The following is a 20,758-nucleotide window of genomic DNA, read 5'->3' as shown; positions in this document are numbered from 1 at the left end:
CACATCAGTGAGGGTTTGGGAGTTTCTTTTGCCTCTCACTTTTGTGTGGCCCCCAACTGATTGTTCTGTGGATCAGTGACCCCTAGCCCAAAAAAGGTTCCAATCCCTTGCCATAAAGACAATATTGAAACGTTTTGTTTTGGATATAAATTAATATTTTACTTTACTTAAAATGAAGTTTGGTAAATTAACATAATAAAAATAAAGCATTTAATCTGTTTAATTATTTTGATTGATATTTCCTTTTTCACTGGTTATATACACCCCCTTAATTAAGCTTTTATGCTCAAGTAGCTAATATGAATAATTTAGTATTTAAGGTATGTAGGGATAAGTGAAAGCATTTTGTCATCATGGGTGATTGGCTGGTGGTCCATGGAAAGTTTTGCGCTGAGAATTTGGGGTCACAGGCCAAAAAGTTTGAGAACCACTGAATTAATCAGATGTAAAAATAAATTTATAGTAAATCAGTGTACCTTTCACACAAGTCCAACATGAAGGCAGGGAGTGGCTTAATAGAATTTAGGAGAAATCTGAGCAGAGATGGAGAGAGGAGTGGTATAGACACAAATTTCCAAGGGAGGCCTGTGAGCTTGAATTTAACATGGAAAAGGGGGAGTCAGCAAAGGACTCTGAATAAGAGACTAGCATGGCCTGAGAGATGTGAAAGCGAGTAACACTATTTAGTTTTACTATTATACTTACTATTTGTTTTGCAGTAGTGTCTAGAGGCCCCAGCTCCATTGTGCTAAGTACTATGTAAACTAAGGATGTAGAAGGTTACCCGGTTAACCAGTTACCCGGTAAGCATTAGGCTTATCAGATAGGTAACTGGTTAACTGGGCCTGGTGGCAGGAACCCAGAGAGGGCAGCAGGTGGGGCCACAATGGCCCCCGTGGCAGCCCTGCTCCCAGCCATATCAGCGATCCTGGCCCCACTTCATGTTAGGTGGGGGCAGGCAGGATCCTGGCCACCCCAAGCGGGGGCAGATGGGACTCCATCTCCAGTCACACTGCTGTGGCCTGGGCAGGGGTCCTGGGCAGCCGCTCCCACCACATCTGCCCAGAGTCCCAAGAGACCCCCACCCTGCAACAGTAGACAGTTAACTGGCTAAACAATATAATTTTAATCTTTGAACCAGTTAACTGTTTTGAACAATATTCACATCCCCAGTGCAAACATATAACAAGACAGTCCCAGCCCCAAAGAGCTTACAATCTAACAAGTACTATTAACTAAGCCTTATTCCACACAGCTTGTAAGATCTGAAGTGAACACAGACATAGTGGCAAAGCTATAGGTTGTCTCCTACTGAACTCACTGCAGGTGATCTTCTTAAAGACCCTTCTCAGAACAAATGCAAGTAAAATAGGGAGATAATACTAGAGATCAACTAACTGATACACCGCTGGTGTCAAGACTCAAATTTCTGTGATTGTGAGAAGACATACCATGACATCCAAAGTTATTTGTACAGCTTATTTCTGCTTTTTTCAAAAGAATGTCAGTAAATAGCATATAAACACAGTACAGCACAGGACTAGAATTGAGCCAGGTCAAAAACTGCAGCAATCTTTCTGAGGCTGACATCTTGTTCTCCAGAATCACAACTGTAATTTTTTAAAAGGTTTGTAGTCCTTAAAACTAAGCTTTAATAGCCCAACAGAGCCTGTGTAATTGTAACAGTTGCACAATCTATTGTGTGTGGAAAAAAGTTACTTACCTTTCATAACTGTTGTTAGAGATGAGTTGCTCATGTCCATTCCAATACGTATGTGCATGGGCCATGTGCTCGGCTGTCAGAGAATTTTTCCCTAGCAGTACCTGTCAGGTAGGCTGTAGCGCCCCCTGAAGCGGTGTCTCCATGGTTGTGTATGTATACCCATGCTGACAGCTCAGTTCCTTCTTCCCAGTAAAGTCCAACAGAGGGGAGGCAGACGCATCTGGAATGGACATGAGCTACACATCTCAAAGACCAATTACAAAAGGTAAGTAGCCATTTTATCTTCTAGTGAATGCTCATGTGCATTCCAACATGTGACTTGCCAGCAGTTTCTCCAGAGAAAGGGGTCACACCTCATCACGTGGCGGATTATAAAACAATTCTTCTAAAAGCAGCGTGATCCCACGCCTGCTCAATAATGGCATAATATGTCAAAGGTGTGGTCAGAGGATCATGCTGCTGCTCTGCAGATGTCCTGAATAGGGATTTGCACAAGAAATGGCACTGAGAAGGCCTGCGGTTTAGCTGAGTACATTGTGAGAGGCAAGCCGGAACCTTGGCTAAGTTGTAGCACAGGAGTGGGGAACATTTTTTGAGCCAGGGGCCACACACAAACGAGAAGCAAAAAACCCAATCCTCTCACTGACATGGTTCCCAACTGATAAGGAGAAAGACACTCTCCACATTCCCCTTTCTACCAGAGCCTAGGGGGGCCCAGCTTAGGAGATGTTGTGTGCTCCAGCACCGCGGGGGAGGAGGGGGTGACAAAGGGACTGGAGTACCAGTGCAGACCCCCCAATGCTGGGGGTAACCCTGAGCCTCAGGGGCCAGATCCAGGCAAGTTGGGGGGGGCCGCATCCAGGCCTGAGGTTCCCCACCCCTACTGTAGCAGAATTTAATACACCAAGCGGTCCAGGACAAGAGGCAATTAAACATAATCAGGAGTCCCCTCATCAAGAGACCCTCCATGATGAGATAATGATGAAAGGCTGTGGCAATTTACGGAAAGGCTTGGTATGTTCAATATAAAACACCAAGGCCTTCCAAGAAGTGCAATGTCAGATCCTTGTCCCTAGCATGACACTTTGGGAAGAAAATCAGAACATCTTTCTACCTGTAAATGTGAAATGCTGACACCACCTTTGGCAGAAATGCGGGATGTGGGAGCAGCTAACCCCATCTGTATAAAAGAAGTAAGGACATGCAGCTCTGACACTCGCCTGGCAGAGATAATAGCTACCAGGAATGCAACTTTATAGGAAAGGTAGGCAACGTGGATAGCCAAAGGTTCAAACAGAGGAGCCATGAGTCGGGAAAAGACCAAGTTCAGGTCCCATGGGGGTATAGGATGCCCTACCTGTGGGTACAATTTGTGCAACCCCTTGAGGAAGTGGCCCACTAAAGGATCCCCAAAAAGGGACTTTGCACCTGAGACTGGATGGAATGACAGAGCCAGACTGTTGTGTTTGAAGTGAAAAAGGTAGTCCAGTAGTAGGGGCATGGTGGCTTGCCGGGGGGACATTACCTTTTGGAGGCACCAAATGGAGAATCACTTCCATTTGGCAAGGTAAGTGGCCCAAATAGAGGGGCTAATTAATTGGCAATTACATCAGCCAATTAGGACGTCCCTTACTCAGTTGGAACACTGCTGCTTGAGGAGGTTTAACCATGAAGATTACATGCTGTCAGGTGGAGTGCCTGAAGGTTTGGGTGCCACAGGTGGCCATGTTCCTACATCAAGAGGTCCATAAGCATGGGGAGCCTCATTGCCCTAGCAACTGAAAGAGATAGCAGAATGGTAAACCAGTGCTGCCTGGGCCACGTGGGGACCACCAGTATGACTGTTGCTTTGTCCTGATAACATTTTGAGAAGGGCCCTGTGTATAAGCGGAACAAGGGAAAGGTGTACAGGAGCTGCCTCTTCCACAAATAGGTGGGAAGCATCCACTATAGATCCCCAACTGTGGCCCTAAAAACAAGCAGAACTGGCTGGGGCACAAACAGCTCCACTTGGAGATGACCCCAGTTGTGAAAAATGGTGAGGGTCACATCTGCCCTGGGGGACCATTTGTGTGACTGGAACATGCAGCTGAGGTAATCTGTGAGGCTGTTTAGGTACCAGGAAGATATGAAGCTTGAGGTAGTATGTTGTACTGAATGCAGAAGTCCCATAAGCTAAGGGCTGCCTGGCATAGGAAAAGGAGCAAGCACCACCTGTCAATTATTATTAAACAATGTTTAATATCAAGGATCATGACACGTTTGCCTGTCAGGTGGGGCAGGAATGTCAGGCACGCCAATCGAATTTGCCTTGAGTTCCCTATGTTGATATGCAAACAATAGGTCTGACCTTGTCCATAGCCCTAGATCTGAAGGTCATTCAAGAGCACTCCTCATCTAGGCAGGACACAGGTTCAAACCTGCATAGTTCCTGCTTCTCTCTAATATTCCAGTTCTTCTTAAATACTTGGTGAATGATGGCTATGAGCAATTGTTGGCCTGTAGCTTCATTCTGATTAGTCAGTGTGCACAAAGGGGCTGGCTATGGGCAGAACATCAGCTTTGCAAAGGGCAGGGGGGAGGTGGGCAGTAATATCACAAAGGCCTGTTGCAGGACTTCAGCCTATTGGGAAAGGTGGTGGGGTGGAGGTGACCTCACAGAAACACCCTGATATCAGCCAGGCAGGAGAGGTGCAAGACAGGGGCAACCTCAGAGATACCCTACGTTATGGCTTTGTGGGAAGCCATCCCAAAGAGGTGGAAGTGCTCTGAGACTGATCTCCTCCGGTGGTGACCTAGGCCATCCTTTGGGATTTCTGCTGAGACCTCTCAGCCTCTCACTTCTCAGAGTCTCAATGCTGGTTGGCCGAGCAGGGGGCTATTGACAGGGAGGAGTTTTCCCAGTTGCGACCCACGGCTGTCCCTTTGCAGGCTCTGCGCAAGGCCTTGTCAGACCTCAGGCATACCATGCTGAGAAACCTGCTGGCAGACCTCAGACACAGACAAGTTCCAATACATCTTGGAGGTGAGTATGATCAGGAGGAGCAGGGGCAGTGGCAGTTTTACCTTTTACCTTGCTAGGGAGAACTGGAAAGGGAAGACTGAAAATCCATTTTCCATCCACCCAAGTGGACCATCCTTGATCAGGGCACTAAGGACAGTGCTATGTTGGCCCCTTCCTATTTCATGGACAGGGGAAAGAGATGTAACTTCTAGTCAGGGCTCTTGCTGGCAGTAAAAGCCTCAAATCCCCTCCCCAACTTCCTCCCATTTCTGCTATGGGATCCAGGATATGGTGCTCCTCTGATCAAGGGCTTTCATTCGAGTGAGATGCAAGGGGTCAATTTCTATCTTGATGAGCTGTTCATGAATCAGGAGTTCAGAAAGGATGGGACCAGCCCAGGCACTGAATACTGTCTTAGCCTAGAGAAACAAAGACCAATTATGACAATCCTTTTCTCAAGCTTCATGATCAATGAATAAGTTATTCCACACTGAGCACAATGCCTCAACTCCAGGAATGGGGGTGGGCTCGTCTGCACAAAATAGGCACCGGTCTATTGATCCTGACCTGCCTCCTCCTCCCACAGTGTGTCCTGACACCATGCATAGGCAGGCTGGTCCAGAAAACTGTAGGACCTGCAGCTGCAGGGGCTGTGGGTAGGGAGTGTTCCCTTTGGGCAGGCAGAGTCAGAGCAGGGAATGAGTCAAGTTTATCTTCTCTTGGTTCAGTGGAGATCCTGGCACTTTAAAGGGACCATGTTCTAACCCCTGCTCCAGCCATGTTCATGCCTGGCCTTCGGTCCCTTCTTGTTCTCCCGGAGCAGCAGGGGTGCAAGCCCTCATGGAGTGACCTGCCTGCATCCCTTTGTTCCATGATTCCTTGGGGGCAGAAGGAGCTGAGGTGTTTCTAGCAGAGAGTCTTGGGGGAGAAAGACTCCTGGCCTAGGGATCGGGAGCTGACAGTAGAATGCTGATGGAGCTCTTGCTCCTTTCCTTCCATTAGAACCCAGCTCAGTTCCCCAAACTAGGGAATTGGGTGCTTAGTTGCAACTGTCCATCAGTGAGTCAATCAAGGACATCAGTTGGCAGGCCAGCAAGGGGATTTACCAGCTCTACAAACTGCTGCTATCCCAGATGTAAGGAAATCCAGATTGAAAATGGGGCCCAATAGAAAAGTGACACTGACAGAAGATGGGCAATGGGACCCCTGAAGAGATGATCCACCTCCAACCTGGGTAACGAGAGCCCTGTTGAAACTCACTGAAGCGTACTGCTAGGGAAATTCTTCTGATGATCATGCATGTTGCCCACACACAGATATATAGAATGCACATGAGCAATCCTTTGAAGAATCTCCTTTTGTCATCTCAAATGAATTGAGCTTGAGAGAGTACAACTACTCTGTCTTGTGCAAGCCCTTCAGTGCAAGAAAATATCTATGTTCTTGGACTATGCTCACTATCGTGATTTTATCTAGGGAGGGACTGCAGCAGAAGAGTTTGAGAATTCTCCCCCCTCCCTCCCTACCTTCTACAGTCTGAACTCTGATATGGATTTTCGGGTAAACGGTGTTACTAAAGGGTAGTCTAAGAGGCAGCCAAAGTAAATTTTGGAAAAGTAACTGAACTATGGTGAACCACAGCTCTCAGGAAAAAAATATTATGAGGCACAACTTCTCTGACAACAGGAATTCTCTTGAAAGCCTGAGTCTCTTCAGCTTGGGTCTTCCTTAGGAACTTCCATGGATTGGGGAATCCTTCTAATTTAAATAACTAAAGGTCCACAATTTAATTTCTGACCTTGCAACATGAAGTTTCCCACTCAAAGTTTCCACAAGTCTTCTCCTGCAACACTAGACATCGGGGCCTGCTGAGCAGTATGCATCTGAGTTAGTATAATAGCAGACTGGTGTGACAGACAGAGGTAAGGTTATCTTCTTTATGGATTGTATATTAGAGCTGGATGTGCAATTAAGCCTTTCCATGAAAACAAAAACTGTTGTGAATATTGATGATGGTTAGCAGTAGTTGAAATCATAGCAATCCAATGTAAAAAAATGAGCTCTATAAATAAAGGACATCTTTTCCTGTGCCAGTGATTTAGCATAGCCAAAAGCAGCTGGCCCAGGAAAAATTCTCTCTCACACTGACACTAAAAAACTTGATTCATATAATCTATGATTGGATGTAGGTTTTTGCTTTGTCATTTGTTATCTTTATTAATTTGGATGTCTAGATAATCACATTGAACAAGAAATCAGCAACACAATGCTTAAAGAGAGCTTAGATATTCTAATCATCCTGGTATTACACCCAAACAAAGATATATGAAAGAATAAAAAAGGTGTAAGGAGAACAAAATCACTTTTTCTGTATTTGCATTCCAGCACGAACAGCTATATGAGATAAGGTCTCTCATGTCTCAATAAAACATCTTGGAAATCAGAGCTATATTAGTTTTAGGGGAAACTGATTTATCTTCATTAAAGCCTGAGGAGCAAACTATGTGTGGATTTTCTCGTATACATGTATGCTACTGTAAAACTTGGGAGAGGCTACAAACTAGGGATGTTAGATAACATGTAATTGAATAGTCATGACACCACATCAAATTTTTAAACCAGTTTCCCTCACAGACCAACTCCTGCCTGCAGCCCCATGCTGCTGCCTCTGATACAGAGCCAGCAGTCCGGGGCAGCACCAACGCCTGTCCATGAGGTGCCCGAGCTCACTGCAGACAGAGGCTGCTCCGCTCTGTGCATAGGGAGCTTGGACCCTTCCCATAGACAGGATCTGCTGCTGTGGAGCAGCCTCTGTCTGCGGCGGGCCCAGTCTGATATAGAAGCAGCAAGGTGGGAGGGAATGCATGTAGTCAACAGGATTAACCAATAAGCCTAGGCTTTTTGGTTAATCATCTAGTTGTCTACACAGTGACATCCTTACCACAAACTCTACAGTATCTGCCTAATATACTGCTTGAGTAGTGATGTACCATGTAAACTGCACCTTACTAGCAATCACTACAGAGGTGCTACTTTCCTGTTTTATGGCAATCCCAACACTTCCTTTTACTCAAGATTAAAAGGAGCCCCTGGCAAAAATAACCTCTTCACAGAAAAGCATACCTACCTTAACAAATACTAGAGAACATTATGGGACAGGTGAGCAAAAAGACCATTTCTACTTGTTATTACTGCCTACCCACTGAAAAATACACAGAACTATGGACTGCAACAGAGGGGGCCATAAAAGGACTCTAGAGGTGGCCTAAGCCATGCAATAAAGCACTATACAACAAATGGCCTTCTTACCTGAACTGGTGAGCACATTTAGGGGACTGCTGGAAGAAGTGAGTGCAGCGGTGCCACTTGGTGTGTTCTGAGCTGCACTGGCTGCAGTTGCTAATGCAGCCAGGTTCTGTAACTGCATCGCATTCAACCCTGCAACACATTAAGGAATGCACAGGATTTCCGCTCTGATATCATTGTCCATTCAAACACATTGGACCAGCAGCCAACCCCACACTGCATGGGGAACAGCAGCAGCTTGGAAGGAATGGTCTATGGTCTAAAACTTTTTCCGTACATAACATTGTCCAGGTTAATGTTGTTTTATTAGATTGCTTATCTATTAGAGCACACTGTTGTTTAAAGTTGTACAGTGCTCCCTTATATCAGAGTTTGGCTGATTGATTTATCCATTACTTGCCGATTTTTCTGGAAAAGCAGGCCTATCATCCTTATGAAGGTTTGGAACCAGAGTGGGCTGGCAGCCCCCCCCCATCAGCTCCCTGAAACATATGCAATTGCAATTCAGCTGCCCCTTCTCCCACTGCAATACTGCTCCTGCCCTCCATCTCGAAGCTTCTCCAGGGAGCCTCCTGCTTGCTGTGTGAGAGGAGGGGACAGGGATGCTGATGTCAGGATGTCCCCCGCTCCATCGAGTCCCCCACTCTGTACCCCATCCCCACAAAGCAGGATATCACAGCTGCAGAGTCTTGTGTCTGAATTTCCTGGTCTACTTACAAGATCAGTGTACTTGAAGTGGGACCAGAATACTTAAAGGGGATACGCACATCTCTATCTGCCCCTCTCTCTAAACACACACAGTGTGCATCTCTGTATCTCACAAACATGTGTCTGACTCACACATACCCCCCCCTTGGTACTGTGCAGCCGTGTATGCACCCTCTGGAGGAGAGAGTGGTATACTCCAGCGGGACAGTGTGGGTTTATTATCATGTTCAGTTTCTGTAGGGAAGTGTTTGCAGCCACTGCCTTGCCTACATCTATTATGTTTCTTCCGTCAGTCCATGCTGCCTTGTAGAGCGTGAGGCTACATTCATAGCAACACGTTTATTCTTGAGGGCTCACCTGAGTGCTAGTTCATCATTTAGTAGAAAGACATTCCCTGGGAAATATTCCACCCTCTGGCTACACGATTTCGACCGAGCTTCACAATCATCACTGCTGTACAAAGTATTAAACTGTTTGTTTAAAACATATGCTGTATATGTATATATTGTCTTTTGTCTGAAAAAAAAATCTTTGGAACTTAACTCCTCCTGATTTATACTAAGTCTTATGGGAAAACTGGAATCATTTAACATCTTTTCACTTAAAGTAGCATTTTTCAGGAATATAACTACAACATTAAGCAAGGAGTTACTATACTGTGTCATCTTGTTATAATAGAAAAAAAAAATCCTATCGAGCCATAAAGGAAATAAACTCAGAAGGATAGCTGTGTTAGTCTGTAACTTTAAAAACAAGTAGTCCTGTGGCAGCTTAGAGACTAACCAAAACATAGAATCATGAGCTTTCGTGATGAAGTGGGTTTTACCCATGAAGCTCATTATTCTATATATTTTGGTTAATCTCTAAGGTACCACAAGACTACTCATTGTTCATAAAGGAAACAGATCATGATCCCTCTCGACCTGTTCATGAATCCTAATGGGTCACAACCCCTACATTCATAATTATAGACAGGACTCAACAAACCGCTGTTCCTACTTGCCCATGGTGAGTAGATTTCAGCTGGTCGCTTTGTGCGCCCCATTCATCGGTGCTGCGCGCATGCGCAGTGCCGGACTGGCGCATGGGCGATGCGGGGCTGGTGAGTAGTTCTTGCAACAGTTTGTTGATTACTGTTTATAGAGATTCCCAGACTATCGGCTCTTTCCCCAGAAAATCCAGCACATCAGCTACAGCCAAGAAATAAGCCATGGCCTTCCAGCATCTAACCCCAGACCCAAAGGAACCTGCTTGGGCCCAGTTACCTCCCTACACACACTCCACATAGTATCAGCAACAGCCAGGAGAGTGTTGAGTCTACAGAGTAGGGATGTTAAATTTCGATTAATCAACTAATTGAGTAGTCAATGGAATTCTGACTACTCGAAATTCCAGGAGCTGTGGTGGCTCCTGTACATTTCAAAGGGAGAGGCGCAGTGGGAACACGTGCCAACAGGGAGCAAGGCAGTCCCCGCTGGCACGGGTTCCCTTCTGTGCCTCTTCCTTCGAAATGTACAAGAGCCGCAGGCAGCTCTTGTACATTCCAAAGGGAGAGGAGCAGCAGCAGGACCAGCACAAGCAGAATTGTTTCAATCTTATCTTGTGCCATTTCCCTGCTGTCCCCTTATGGAGGCCGGGCTGGGGAAGGGGGAACTCAGCTTTTAAACCAATTCCCCCCCAGCACCAACTTGTGCTCCCCCCCTTGCTGCCTAAGGGGGGAGGGGAGTGACTACTCGAGTCAATTCATCCCCCAAATCCAAATCAATATAGAACTTTTAGATTATGGTTTTGTTTGTCTTATATTGACATACTGATGCCCCAGTCAGATTTGGTGCTTCATTGGGCTGGGTGCTGTGTAAGTACATGTTACCAGACACACACTGCCACAAAGAACTCAGTTTAAGATTGCTGTATTTTTAATATAAATATATAAACATCCAAAAAAGTGAAGATAGAACAAATGTGATATACACATTATCCTTTTCAATTCTTGTATTTCAGGAGGATAGTGCTAAGCAGTTTGTCCCATTCACACTGTAATGGGTCAAAAACTACATACATGCTACAGGTTAGTGCAGAATTCAGACTGTCTATTTACTGGAACAGGCTGTCATGAGCATATTATACTTGTATTATCCCTTTACCATGCTTACTTCCCATCGGCTTCCAAATGGGATTAAAATTTTATTTTATTAGTCCATAAATCTAGATATGATTTGGGACCTGGCTATATCAATATACATACTTCTTCTGTATTCAACAGAGATGATCACACGGATGAGGCAGTCTAGATGAAAGGCCCTAAACTGTGGAATATGCTGTTAGTGCATGAAGCAAGATTCCTTGTTTCAGCCACACCTTTGCATGATCTCTCTAAACCAAAGGTTTTCACACTTTTATTAGGAAAATAAAAGAGTCTTCAGGACACAAGTCCTATTCCTTTCCTAGCTGCTCAATCCCTCAACACTCCTGTAACAATGATGGCAATTTTTATGGGCAGCTACGTGGTTTCTCATTTTCACCTGCTTCTAATTAACGATCAACAGCATGTGCTCTGTGGACCACAACATTGCCTTTATCTGCACTCACTCAAAGCCAAACTTCCACTCCATTCTTTGAGGACTGTCTCCTTTCCAGCTCTAGGAACACTTCACTGGGAAAAAGCCCTAACACTGGCTCTATAATCCCAGACCGTGAGAGGACATGGAGAAGGATGAAACAGAATATTAGTTAAACTGATTAGGTATTTTCTTGCTTCCACAAGATGGTGCAGACTGGCACCTAACAAGTTTATATCTTTAACTAAGAGCTGTGAAAAAAACTAGAATGGATAGACTGGACTTATGTACCTCAGAGTCAGAGCCTAAGGTGAGAACTGATGTTCTAGGTTTAAAAACAACTTTTAAAAATTAGTAAACCTGTGGCACCTAGGATCTAGGTTTAACTACAACTTTATATGAGACATAGGAAAGACCACATAATATTCCATAAACTCCTTCTCATTAATGTATTAACACCTAAGTGTATACACACACAAATGAGGACATTCAAAAATGAATTCATATCATCCATTTGGTCTCTATGCACCTAATGCAGATATTGTTTTGCATGACTATACAGCATATGGAGGTAATGTCAAAGGCATAAAATGGCTGTGCAATGCTGGGATCATAACTTTCACTTTCCTCACTTGAATTTCATGACAGATTAATTAATAGCTTTCCATCGTGGTTTATTATGACATATAGCCTGCAGGATCTGACATAATGGTTGGTGGTACTAAGTTAGTTTTCATTATTTTTCTTCTTCTGCGAGAGCACTGGTTGCCAAACCACCTTCAGTCACAATTCAAGATTTTTTTTCATTATCTACAAATCCCTAAATGGTCTAAGACTCTGCTACCCCACAGACTTTTTCTTTATGACCCCATTGTAGTATGTGCAATTGATGGGGATCTTGACTAACCCAGTGAGGAGTTTGTCTTATTTTACTAAAACATGAGACATTTCCCTCTTCTGTATCAATGTTGCCTCTACAAAGAGATATCAGAGAGGTGACTCACAAGCATGGGTAGCACATACCCTAAATAAAATACCACTTTAAAAGTCACCTTTCTTACAACAATTGCATTTCCTACATTTTAGTCTTTTAATTTCTTTCTTACAAGAAAACAATTTTTCGGTTCATGAGAGAAGACAAACATTTACTCAAAAACATGTCCATCATAGGGAGGGTGGATGCCAAGACACATTACAACTTCGGATTGTTAGATGGCATGTAACTGAATAGTCATGTAACCACATAAAATTTTAGCAGTCACACGACTCTTCAACAGTCCCTGGGGACAGGGATGGCAGCCAGTGCACTCTGGCTCCAATTCCGGGCAGCCCCCTGCTATTCCATGCTGCTGCCTCTCTATCAGAAGAAGCCAGCTCCCTGTGCAGATCAGCTCCCGCCGACTGCACTGTTAACTCTGATACAAAGACAGCAGTGTTGCGTGGTAGCAGCCCCTGTATGCGAAGAACTCGGATACCCTGCAGACAAGGGCTGCTGCCGTGGAGCAGCCTTTGTCTGCCGTGGACCAAGGTTCGCCGCAGACAGACTACTCTGTGGCAGTCTCCCCTGCTCCCCCTGCCCCCAGCTGCTGATAGAGCAGGAGTGAGCAAGAGAGCCTCCGAGGGCTGGATTCGGCCCGCCAAGCTGGTTGATTCAGCCCACAGCCGCCCTGCCATTCTCCTGCCCATAGGCCAATGAGACCTAGGGATAGAGGAGGTGGGGGTGGTGCAGGCGCAAAGTCTTCCCCTCTTGCCAGGGGCACATGGTTCAGAACAGCTGGTGGTTCACTCTAGGCACTGCATGCACCTTGCAGGGCGGGGGTGAGAGACTTCACGCATTCCCCCACCCACAGGCCCTGATTGGCTGGGGGAGTGCACAAAGTGTCCTCCCCCTCCAGGGGTGCACAGCACCTAGAGGAAACCGCCTAGAGGAGAGGGAGGAAAAGACTTCACACACTTCCCCACCTGCAGACCAATCAGGGTCTATGTGTGGCAGAGCACGGGAAGCGTCCTGACCCTGGCCCCATCCCTTGTGCCTGCCCCTTCCAGGGAAGCCTGGGGCCACTTCAGAAATTTGTGACGTGGCCCTCACTTTAAAAATTATTGCCTACCCCTGTGATAGAGGCAGAAGCTTTGGAGGACGGGGGGGGGGGGGGGGGGGGGGACAGGTGAAGCCAGTGCTCCGGCTCCTGCCTCCCCCACCTCCACCCCAGAAGCAGCGGGGGAGCGGGTAGGCAGACCTGGAGAGCCAACTTGAAAGCTGGCACCTCAAGTGTAGTGGCTCCTTCCTGCCCCCCTTGCACTCTGCACGGCTGCCTCTCTAGCAGAGGCAGCAGCGGGGGATGTGCGGTGGCAGGTGGATCTGGTGCTCATGTGGAGCTGGCTTAAAAGCCAGCTCCCCATAGGCATCAGCTCCTGCCTCCCCCCTTGTTGCCTTTAATACAAAGGCAGCAAGGGGGGTGGATGCATGTAGTTGACAGGATTAATGGATAAGCCCGAGCTTTTCAGTTAATTGTGTAGTCCTCTACATGTTGACATCTCTATTTCAACTTCCAGGGAACCATTGGTAAACTCAAAGAAGAGTATCCTCACAGGCAGATTTGTAATCATAGGACTGGGTACCTCAAAATCCCTCTCTCTTCTGTGCAGTGGTGAGTACCTAAAGGACTCTCCTTACAAAGGAGGTAGACATGTCAACAGCCATTTGGCTTTCCTCACTACTAAATAATTACTGCCTATCAAATCCCCTGTTTTGGTAGTGAACCTGCCTTCAGGTGAAACACTCACCTCCCATTGGCTGGAGACTGCTCAATGTGTTCAGGTTCCCAGACGAGGCAGCTGCTGTCTGCTGAAGGAGCTGCAAATAAAGCTAGACATTACACCAAAAAACAAAATAAGAGTGAGAGTGAGGGCTGGCTCTGCTTCTGGGAGAAACTGCACCACACCACAGCCAGAGCGCTGCCATAAGAAGAATTCCCATTGCCCATGCACCATGCCACAGCCAAAGCACCAGCATAAGAACTTCTCCTCACATTCACTAAAGCTAGAGCACTGCCACAATGGGAATCCCCAATGCTCACACACCACAGACAAAGATCATCACAAGGAAAACTTTCTCCATACACTATGGGCAGAGTATTGGCACAAAAGGAATCCACATCACCATCTGGGCACTGAGTCAGGGGTGTTTGTACAGCGAATCCTCCTTAAGCACCACAGCCCGAGTGCCACCACTAAGAGCATCCCCCTTTGTGCCCCACGCTACAGCTAAAGTGCTAGCACAGTGCAGTTGCCAAACCACATATAGACATGATTCTGAAGCCTAAGTGCCAGGGTGTGGGGAATGCCCTCCAGCTTTTCAGTTACAGCAAGAGCACCATCATGATGCAAAACCCCATCATTCACTGACTGAGCCACAGCCAGAGTGCCATTGAGGAGGAATTCCTGCCCTTTTCTCCAGTGCTGTCACAAAGAAATTTCACTTCAACAAATCTAAAGCAACAGCATAAAGAGAAATTTTCCCTCTCTTGCAATAACACCACAGCCCAAACGAGGTGAACTTTTCGGCTTTCTCTACCCCACACTGTAACAGCATGAGGAGAGTCCCTCTAATCACCCTGAAGTCCCACACAAGAGCCAGAGCACAGTGATATGTGAGACACTGCTTCCCTTTGAACCCAGCAAAGCTAAACAACATAGACAATTGGTGACAATAAGCTTGAAGAATTATTTAGTATTTGTCATTTTTTGTTATAAAAGTCTATGTATGCTATACCCCTATTCACTGCATCTAGTCTTTGCCTGCCTGTTTGTGTTCTACATAGTGAGCTTTTTGGGCATTCTTTTCTGTTTGTACAGTACCTAACACAATCGTGGGTGTCACTGGAAATAAATAATAAGAGTAATGTAATAAATGCTGGAGAAGAAAGAATGGGAGATGAATACAATTTTGATGGCAGACAGAACTGAAAAGGGGCTTGAAATTACACACATGTAAAGTACTCAAGAGAAGCTAACCTAAGGAGAAAATCTTCCCAGCAGGCGACTTTGAGCAAGTTACAGTATCTCTATGCCTCAGCTCCCCATCTGTAAAATGGGGAATAATATTACTTCCCTCACAGGAATGTAATGGATATAAATACATTGAAGACTGTGACATTCTCAAACAGTACAGTGAGAAGGCCTATATAAGCATGTTAGATAAGCAGTCTAACAGAAACCCACAAGGAAACTCACTGCTAAGTATTGCGGGCCAAGTGTGTTCAGACCAGCCAGGCTTCCCCATACAGAGGCAGCACTTATTTGTTGCATCTGCTTCTGGAGTTGCTGAGCCATTCGTTTCTGCTCTTTGTCCTTCAGCGTATCCGCAAATTTCACCACGATAGGAGAAGAGCAACCCTGCAAACAGCGGTTCACATAGTTACAACCCTCATCAACTGCATAGCTATGGCACAAACCTATGGGAATAGAGTGCTCTTTCCCCCACATATAAATGTGTGCCCTTCTTACCTCAAACATTTTAAATCTCAGCTGCTTTTCACTCTAGTTTGTACTGCCTTTAGCTATTTGCTACAATATTTATTAGATCTTTGTGTCCAAGACCCACAGTCAGAAAAAACTAACTCCAAAGATTACCCCTCCCCGCAACTATCAAGCTCAAACTCACCAAAATGTATCTTACCTCCATGATCTGTGCTTGGTGCATTGCTTTGATTGCTGTTTGTGCCATGGCTCTTGTTGTGAAAGTAACAAATGCACAACCTTGGGAGAGAACAGAAAGAATCAAACTTACCCACCAGATTCATCTCAACAACTGAAGACAAGCAAAGGAAAACATACCTTACCAATCACAGACATAGCTGAAATCTGATCTTGAGCTGCAGGGGAAAGAGTCCAGAAGAAAATCCTGAAATGTCAGAGATGCTTTGTGCTTACCTCGGCTCAGGCCATCTGGGCCCCGTAATATCCTGCATTCCTCAATCTGCCCAAAGGAGGAGAACATCACCCGGATGTCATTTTCATTGCACTTCTTCGAGATCATTCCAATAAACAACTTTCTATCTTCCACTGCTGAGGAATCAAAGGATAAGAAACTCTGGCATCACATCAAGCAGGGAACGCCAATGTTATTGTTTCAAATAGGCCTTGTGCATATTACGCAGCTAGGGGTTGAAATCAGAGGCTGAAGGAGCAGTGCTCCTGCAGCAAGAGACAGGATAACAAAAGCCTGGTGATCATCACTGAGAAAAAGAAGTTAAAGGGATCAGCAATTAGATTGAAAAAAACAACAACTATTCCTTACAATAGAAACCTCTATTGATTTGTCCTGTCAAACTCCCACCAATTCAAAGTAATGAGATTTTATTCGTTTAAGAGAATGCACGTAGGACATTTCTAGAGAACCTGAAAGGAGCCTACAAGAGTTTTATGTGTTTATTACATTAATAAATAATGTGCTGAATGTTTCTTCCTCCCTTCCAAGCCTTTTGAATTCAGTGGATGGAAGAAAGGGAAGAAATGAACTCTCTCCACAAAGAGAATTTGGCTGAAAGGGACATAGAGACACTTATTCTGCCAGCTCACTACTTGTCTTGGATGATTCTGCAGCAACTGTCCTCAGTTTCCCATCTCCTTCGAACTCCTCAATACATGATGAATCACATATTAGAACCCCCCATATCAAGGACTAATTGCTAAAATGAGAACTTAAAAACCAGTCTTTTTTCCCTAGCCTCCTGCTGGTGTGTCAGATTCACCTCTCCAAGGTTTGGTTATTTTACAGCTTGCAACAGTCTCTCTTCCTGTTCTCTGTCCAGGCACAGCTCCTCTCTTCTGCCTTTCATTGTCTCCTGATAGTTTCCTAGATTTCCCCCCACTCTCTCCTCTTTAGAGTCATGGAGTTATCCAAGTGTCCTATTCTGGGCCTATAGTCTCTTTAAATGTTCAGGCTGCTCCTGTAAGGCTTACCAGACTGCCTCTCAGAAACTCAGCCCAAGCTCTCCAGCTGGCCCTGGCTGTTTCTAGCAGCACTCCATCATTGCTCCTGATTGTTTCAAGTTCTTCTCAATCCTGTTTATTCTATTTCCTAATTCCCTCCTTCTAACTGGGGTCAATTATAAGCAAGCCTCTCTAATACTTTCAACTGGGGTTACTAACTACCATTGGATTGCTCAGTTGCAGGCAAGGCACAAAATAGATAAAGCACAAGATGCAGTAATAAGTGTTTACTCCAGATTAGAGATGTTAAATATCAATTAATTAACTAATTGACTAGTTAATGGGATTTCCATCCACTATTGGATTAGTCGATAAGGACGAGCCTGCATTCCTTCTTTGAAATGTACAAGAGCCCCAGCAGGAAGAGGAAGTGCTGCATGGAGCCAAGGGCCAGCGGGGGACTCCCTGTTGCCCTCAGGCTCCATGTGGGGTTTCACTTTTTGAAATGCACATATAATGTATAGGAAAAAAACCTGCATGATCAAGAAGAAGGCCATACTATTAAAAAAAAATGTGATTTTGAGAGGAAGTGAAGGCATCTATAATATATATACATATATAAAACAAATAGAAGAAAGGGGAAGTTGATACAGGTTGAACCTCTCTAATCCAGCACTCTCTGGTCCGGCAACGTCCATGGTCTTGCATGATTTTAGTTAGCAGGATGTTCACTTTATCAAGGGTGTGGCCAAGTTTCTCGCTGTCCAGTAAAGTTTGTTGATATCCACCAGTCCCAGCTCAGTGTTCTGTACTACTATTTAGCTCTAATTTACCCCTATATATATTCTAAGAGCCCAGTAAGCAGTGGAAGTGTTGGTAATGCTGTTAGACAATAATGACCTTTCATGGTCTGGTAAATTCTCTGGTCTGGCACCAATCAGGTCCCCAGCATGCCGGACTAGAGAGGTTCAACCTGTAATAATGAATATAAATCAGAAGTTAGAAATTGTAAAATATTGATAAGAGGAAAAGGGTCAAGGAGAAATTTATTATGAGCACAGTTAAAAATAATGAGTTTTTAAAATATATTAGGAACACACAGAATCCTGACTATTGTATTGGTCTATTACTAAATGCAAATGGTAGAATTCTCAATAAAAAATCAGAAAAGACAAAAAAGTGTTCCATAAATATTTCTGTTGTGTATCTGGGAAAGAATAGATGACACTCTCTTCAAATGGGATAACACTATTTTCATTCCACCAGTATCTCTGGAGAACGTTAAACAGAAGCTACTAAAGTTAGACTTTTTAAATCAGCAAGTCCAGAAAATGTGCACTGAAGAGTTTTGAGAGACCTGCCTGCTGAGTTTACTGGACTGTTAATGTTGAATTTCAATAAGTCTAAGAGTACTTAGGAACTTTCTGAAGAACAGAGGAAAGCTAAAGTCCTGTTTTAAAAAAAAAGAAAAATGGGTTGACCAAGGTAATTATAGGCCTGTTAGTGTGGCATCGATCCCATGCAAGATAATGCAGACAAAATTAATAAAGAATTAAAGGAGGGTAATATAATTAATGCAAATCAATATGAATTATGGACAACCTTTTGATGAGATTAAAGTTTAGATGATAAAGGTAATAGTGTTTTCGTAATATACTTAAACTTCTGTAAAGTGTTTGATTTGGTACTCCATATTTTTTATTAAAAAACTTTATGTTCTAGTGAGTCCTGCAGGGATCAATTCTTGGCTCTGAGCTATTTAACATTTTTATCAATAACCTATAAGAAACACAGAACTGTCACAGATAAAATCTGCAGATGACTCAAAAATTGGTGGAGTAATATACAATGAAAAGAACAGGTCACTGATTCAGACTGATCCAGATCACTTGGTAAACTGGGTGCAAGCAAATAATATGTATTTTAATACAGCTAAAAGTATACATTTAGACAAAAAAATGTAGGCCATCTTTATAGGATAGGGGACTCTATTCTGGGACACATTGGCTCTGAAAAGACTTGGGACACACTGGCTCTGAAAAGGCTTGGGAGCTATGTTGAACAGATAAATATGAGTCCCGCATGTCACAGTGTGGCCAAAATAGTTAATGAAATCCTAAGATGCATAAACAGGGGATTTCTTGAGTAAGAGCAGCGAGGTTATTTACCTCTATTTGACAATGGTGTAAAGGCTGCTGGAACACTATGTCTAGTTCTGGTGCCCACAATTCAAGAAGGATGTTTATAAATTGGATGAAGTTCATAGAAGAGGCATGAGAATGATTAAAGGATTAGAAAACATGTCTTCCACTGATAAACTAAATTGACTGAGCTCTATGAATCTAACAAACAGAAGGTTAAGGGGTGAATTGATAGTCTATAACTATCTACATAGAGAAAAAATATTTAATAAAGGGCTCTTCAATCTATCAGAGAAAGGTATAACACAATCCAACGAATGGCAGTTGAAGCTAGAAACTTTCAGACTGGAAATAAGGTATAATTTTTTTCCTAACAGTTCAGAGTAATTGCCCACTGGAACAATTTCCCCGGGAGCCTAGTGAATTCTCCATCATGGACAATTTTTAGTTCAAAACTAGATATTTTACACAAGATACACTCTGGGACTTATTTTATGGAAGTTCTATGGCCTATGTTATACAGGAGGTCAGTCAAGATGATCACAACGGTACCTTCTTGTTACTATTTGTTATTTTATGCATCTCTCTCATGTTTCCTCTAATTTGCCTCATCTCTTAATCTATCTTCTTTTCAATATCTTTCTTTGTGCAGCAGTCTCTCCATACTTGTAATACATCTTCTGGTTCATTTCTAAAGCTCTATTTCTGTTATAAACCCTTCGAAGACAGGTGATAAGAATTCAACATACTATCCCCTCTGAGCATATATCATTAATTTATATACTAATACAGGCAGTCTCTGGGTTACGTACAAGATAGGGACGACTGTAGGTTTGTTCTTAAGTTGAATCTGTATGCAAGTCGGAACTGGCATCCAGATTCAGCCGCTGCTGAAACTGATCAGTTTCAACAGCGGCTGAATCTGGACACCAGTTCCACTTACATACAGATTCAACTTAAGAACCCCAGGCGTCCCCAAGTCAGCTGCTGCTGAAACTGATCAGCAGCTGATTCCAGGAAGCCCAGGGCAGAGCAACTCTGCCTCGGGCTTCCTGTAGTCAGCCGCTGGTCAGTTTCAGCAGCGGCTGACTTGGGGAAGCCTGGGGCAGAGCAGCTCGGGTGCTGCTGGGTTGGTCCAGTAGCGCGGCCGCTCCTCGGCGCTACTGGACCAACCCAGCAGCACCCCAGCTGCTCTGCCCCAGGCATCCTGATTCAGCCACTGCTGAAACTGATCAGCAGCGGCTGAATCAGGACGCCTGGGGCAGAGCAGCTGGGGTGCTGCCGGGTTGGTCCAGTAGTGCCAAGGAGCGGTGCTGCGGGACCAACCAGCAGCGCCCCACCTGCTCTACCACAGGCCCCCGGCTTTGCTCCACGTCTCCCTGGT

At 44.6% G+C, this 20,758-nt stretch overlaps 1 protein-coding gene across 11 annotated transcripts in view; it reads right to left on the bottom strand.

Annotated features, from left to right (window-relative positions):
- Nucleotides 1-20,758, bottom strand: part of CELF1 (CUGBP Elav-like family member 1) — a 99,781-nt gene that overhangs the window by 23,167 nt on the left and 55,856 nt on the right. For 7 of the 11 annotated variants that reach the window (XM_006113424.4, XM_006113427.4, XM_075927449.1 and 4 more), the window contains 5 exons: nt 16,232-16,366; nt 15,978-16,057; nt 15,533-15,694; nt 14,084-14,165; nt 8,037-8,165 (listed from right to left, as the gene is read on the bottom strand). In XM_006113424.4, coding sequence (XP_006113486.1) covers nt 8,037-8,165; nt 14,084-14,165; nt 15,533-15,694; nt 15,978-16,057; nt 16,232-16,366 — 588 coding nt within the window. The remainder of the gene's footprint in view (nt 1-8,036; nt 8,166-14,083; nt 14,166-15,532; nt 15,695-15,977; nt 16,058-16,231; nt 16,367-20,758) is intronic. The other 4 variants (XM_006113421.4, XM_006113420.4, XM_006113428.4 and 1 more) reach the window with 3 other exon arrangements.

The sequence above is a fragment of the Pelodiscus sinensis genome, chromosome 4 (genome assembly GCF_049634645.1).
Source record: "Pelodiscus sinensis isolate JC-2024 chromosome 4, ASM4963464v1, whole genome shotgun sequence".
Classification (NCBI taxonomy): domain Eukaryota; kingdom Metazoa; phylum Chordata; order Testudines; family Trionychidae; genus Pelodiscus; species Pelodiscus sinensis.
Note: the sequence above shows the minus strand (reverse complement) of the source record. Positions and strands in the feature narration are given on the sequence as shown.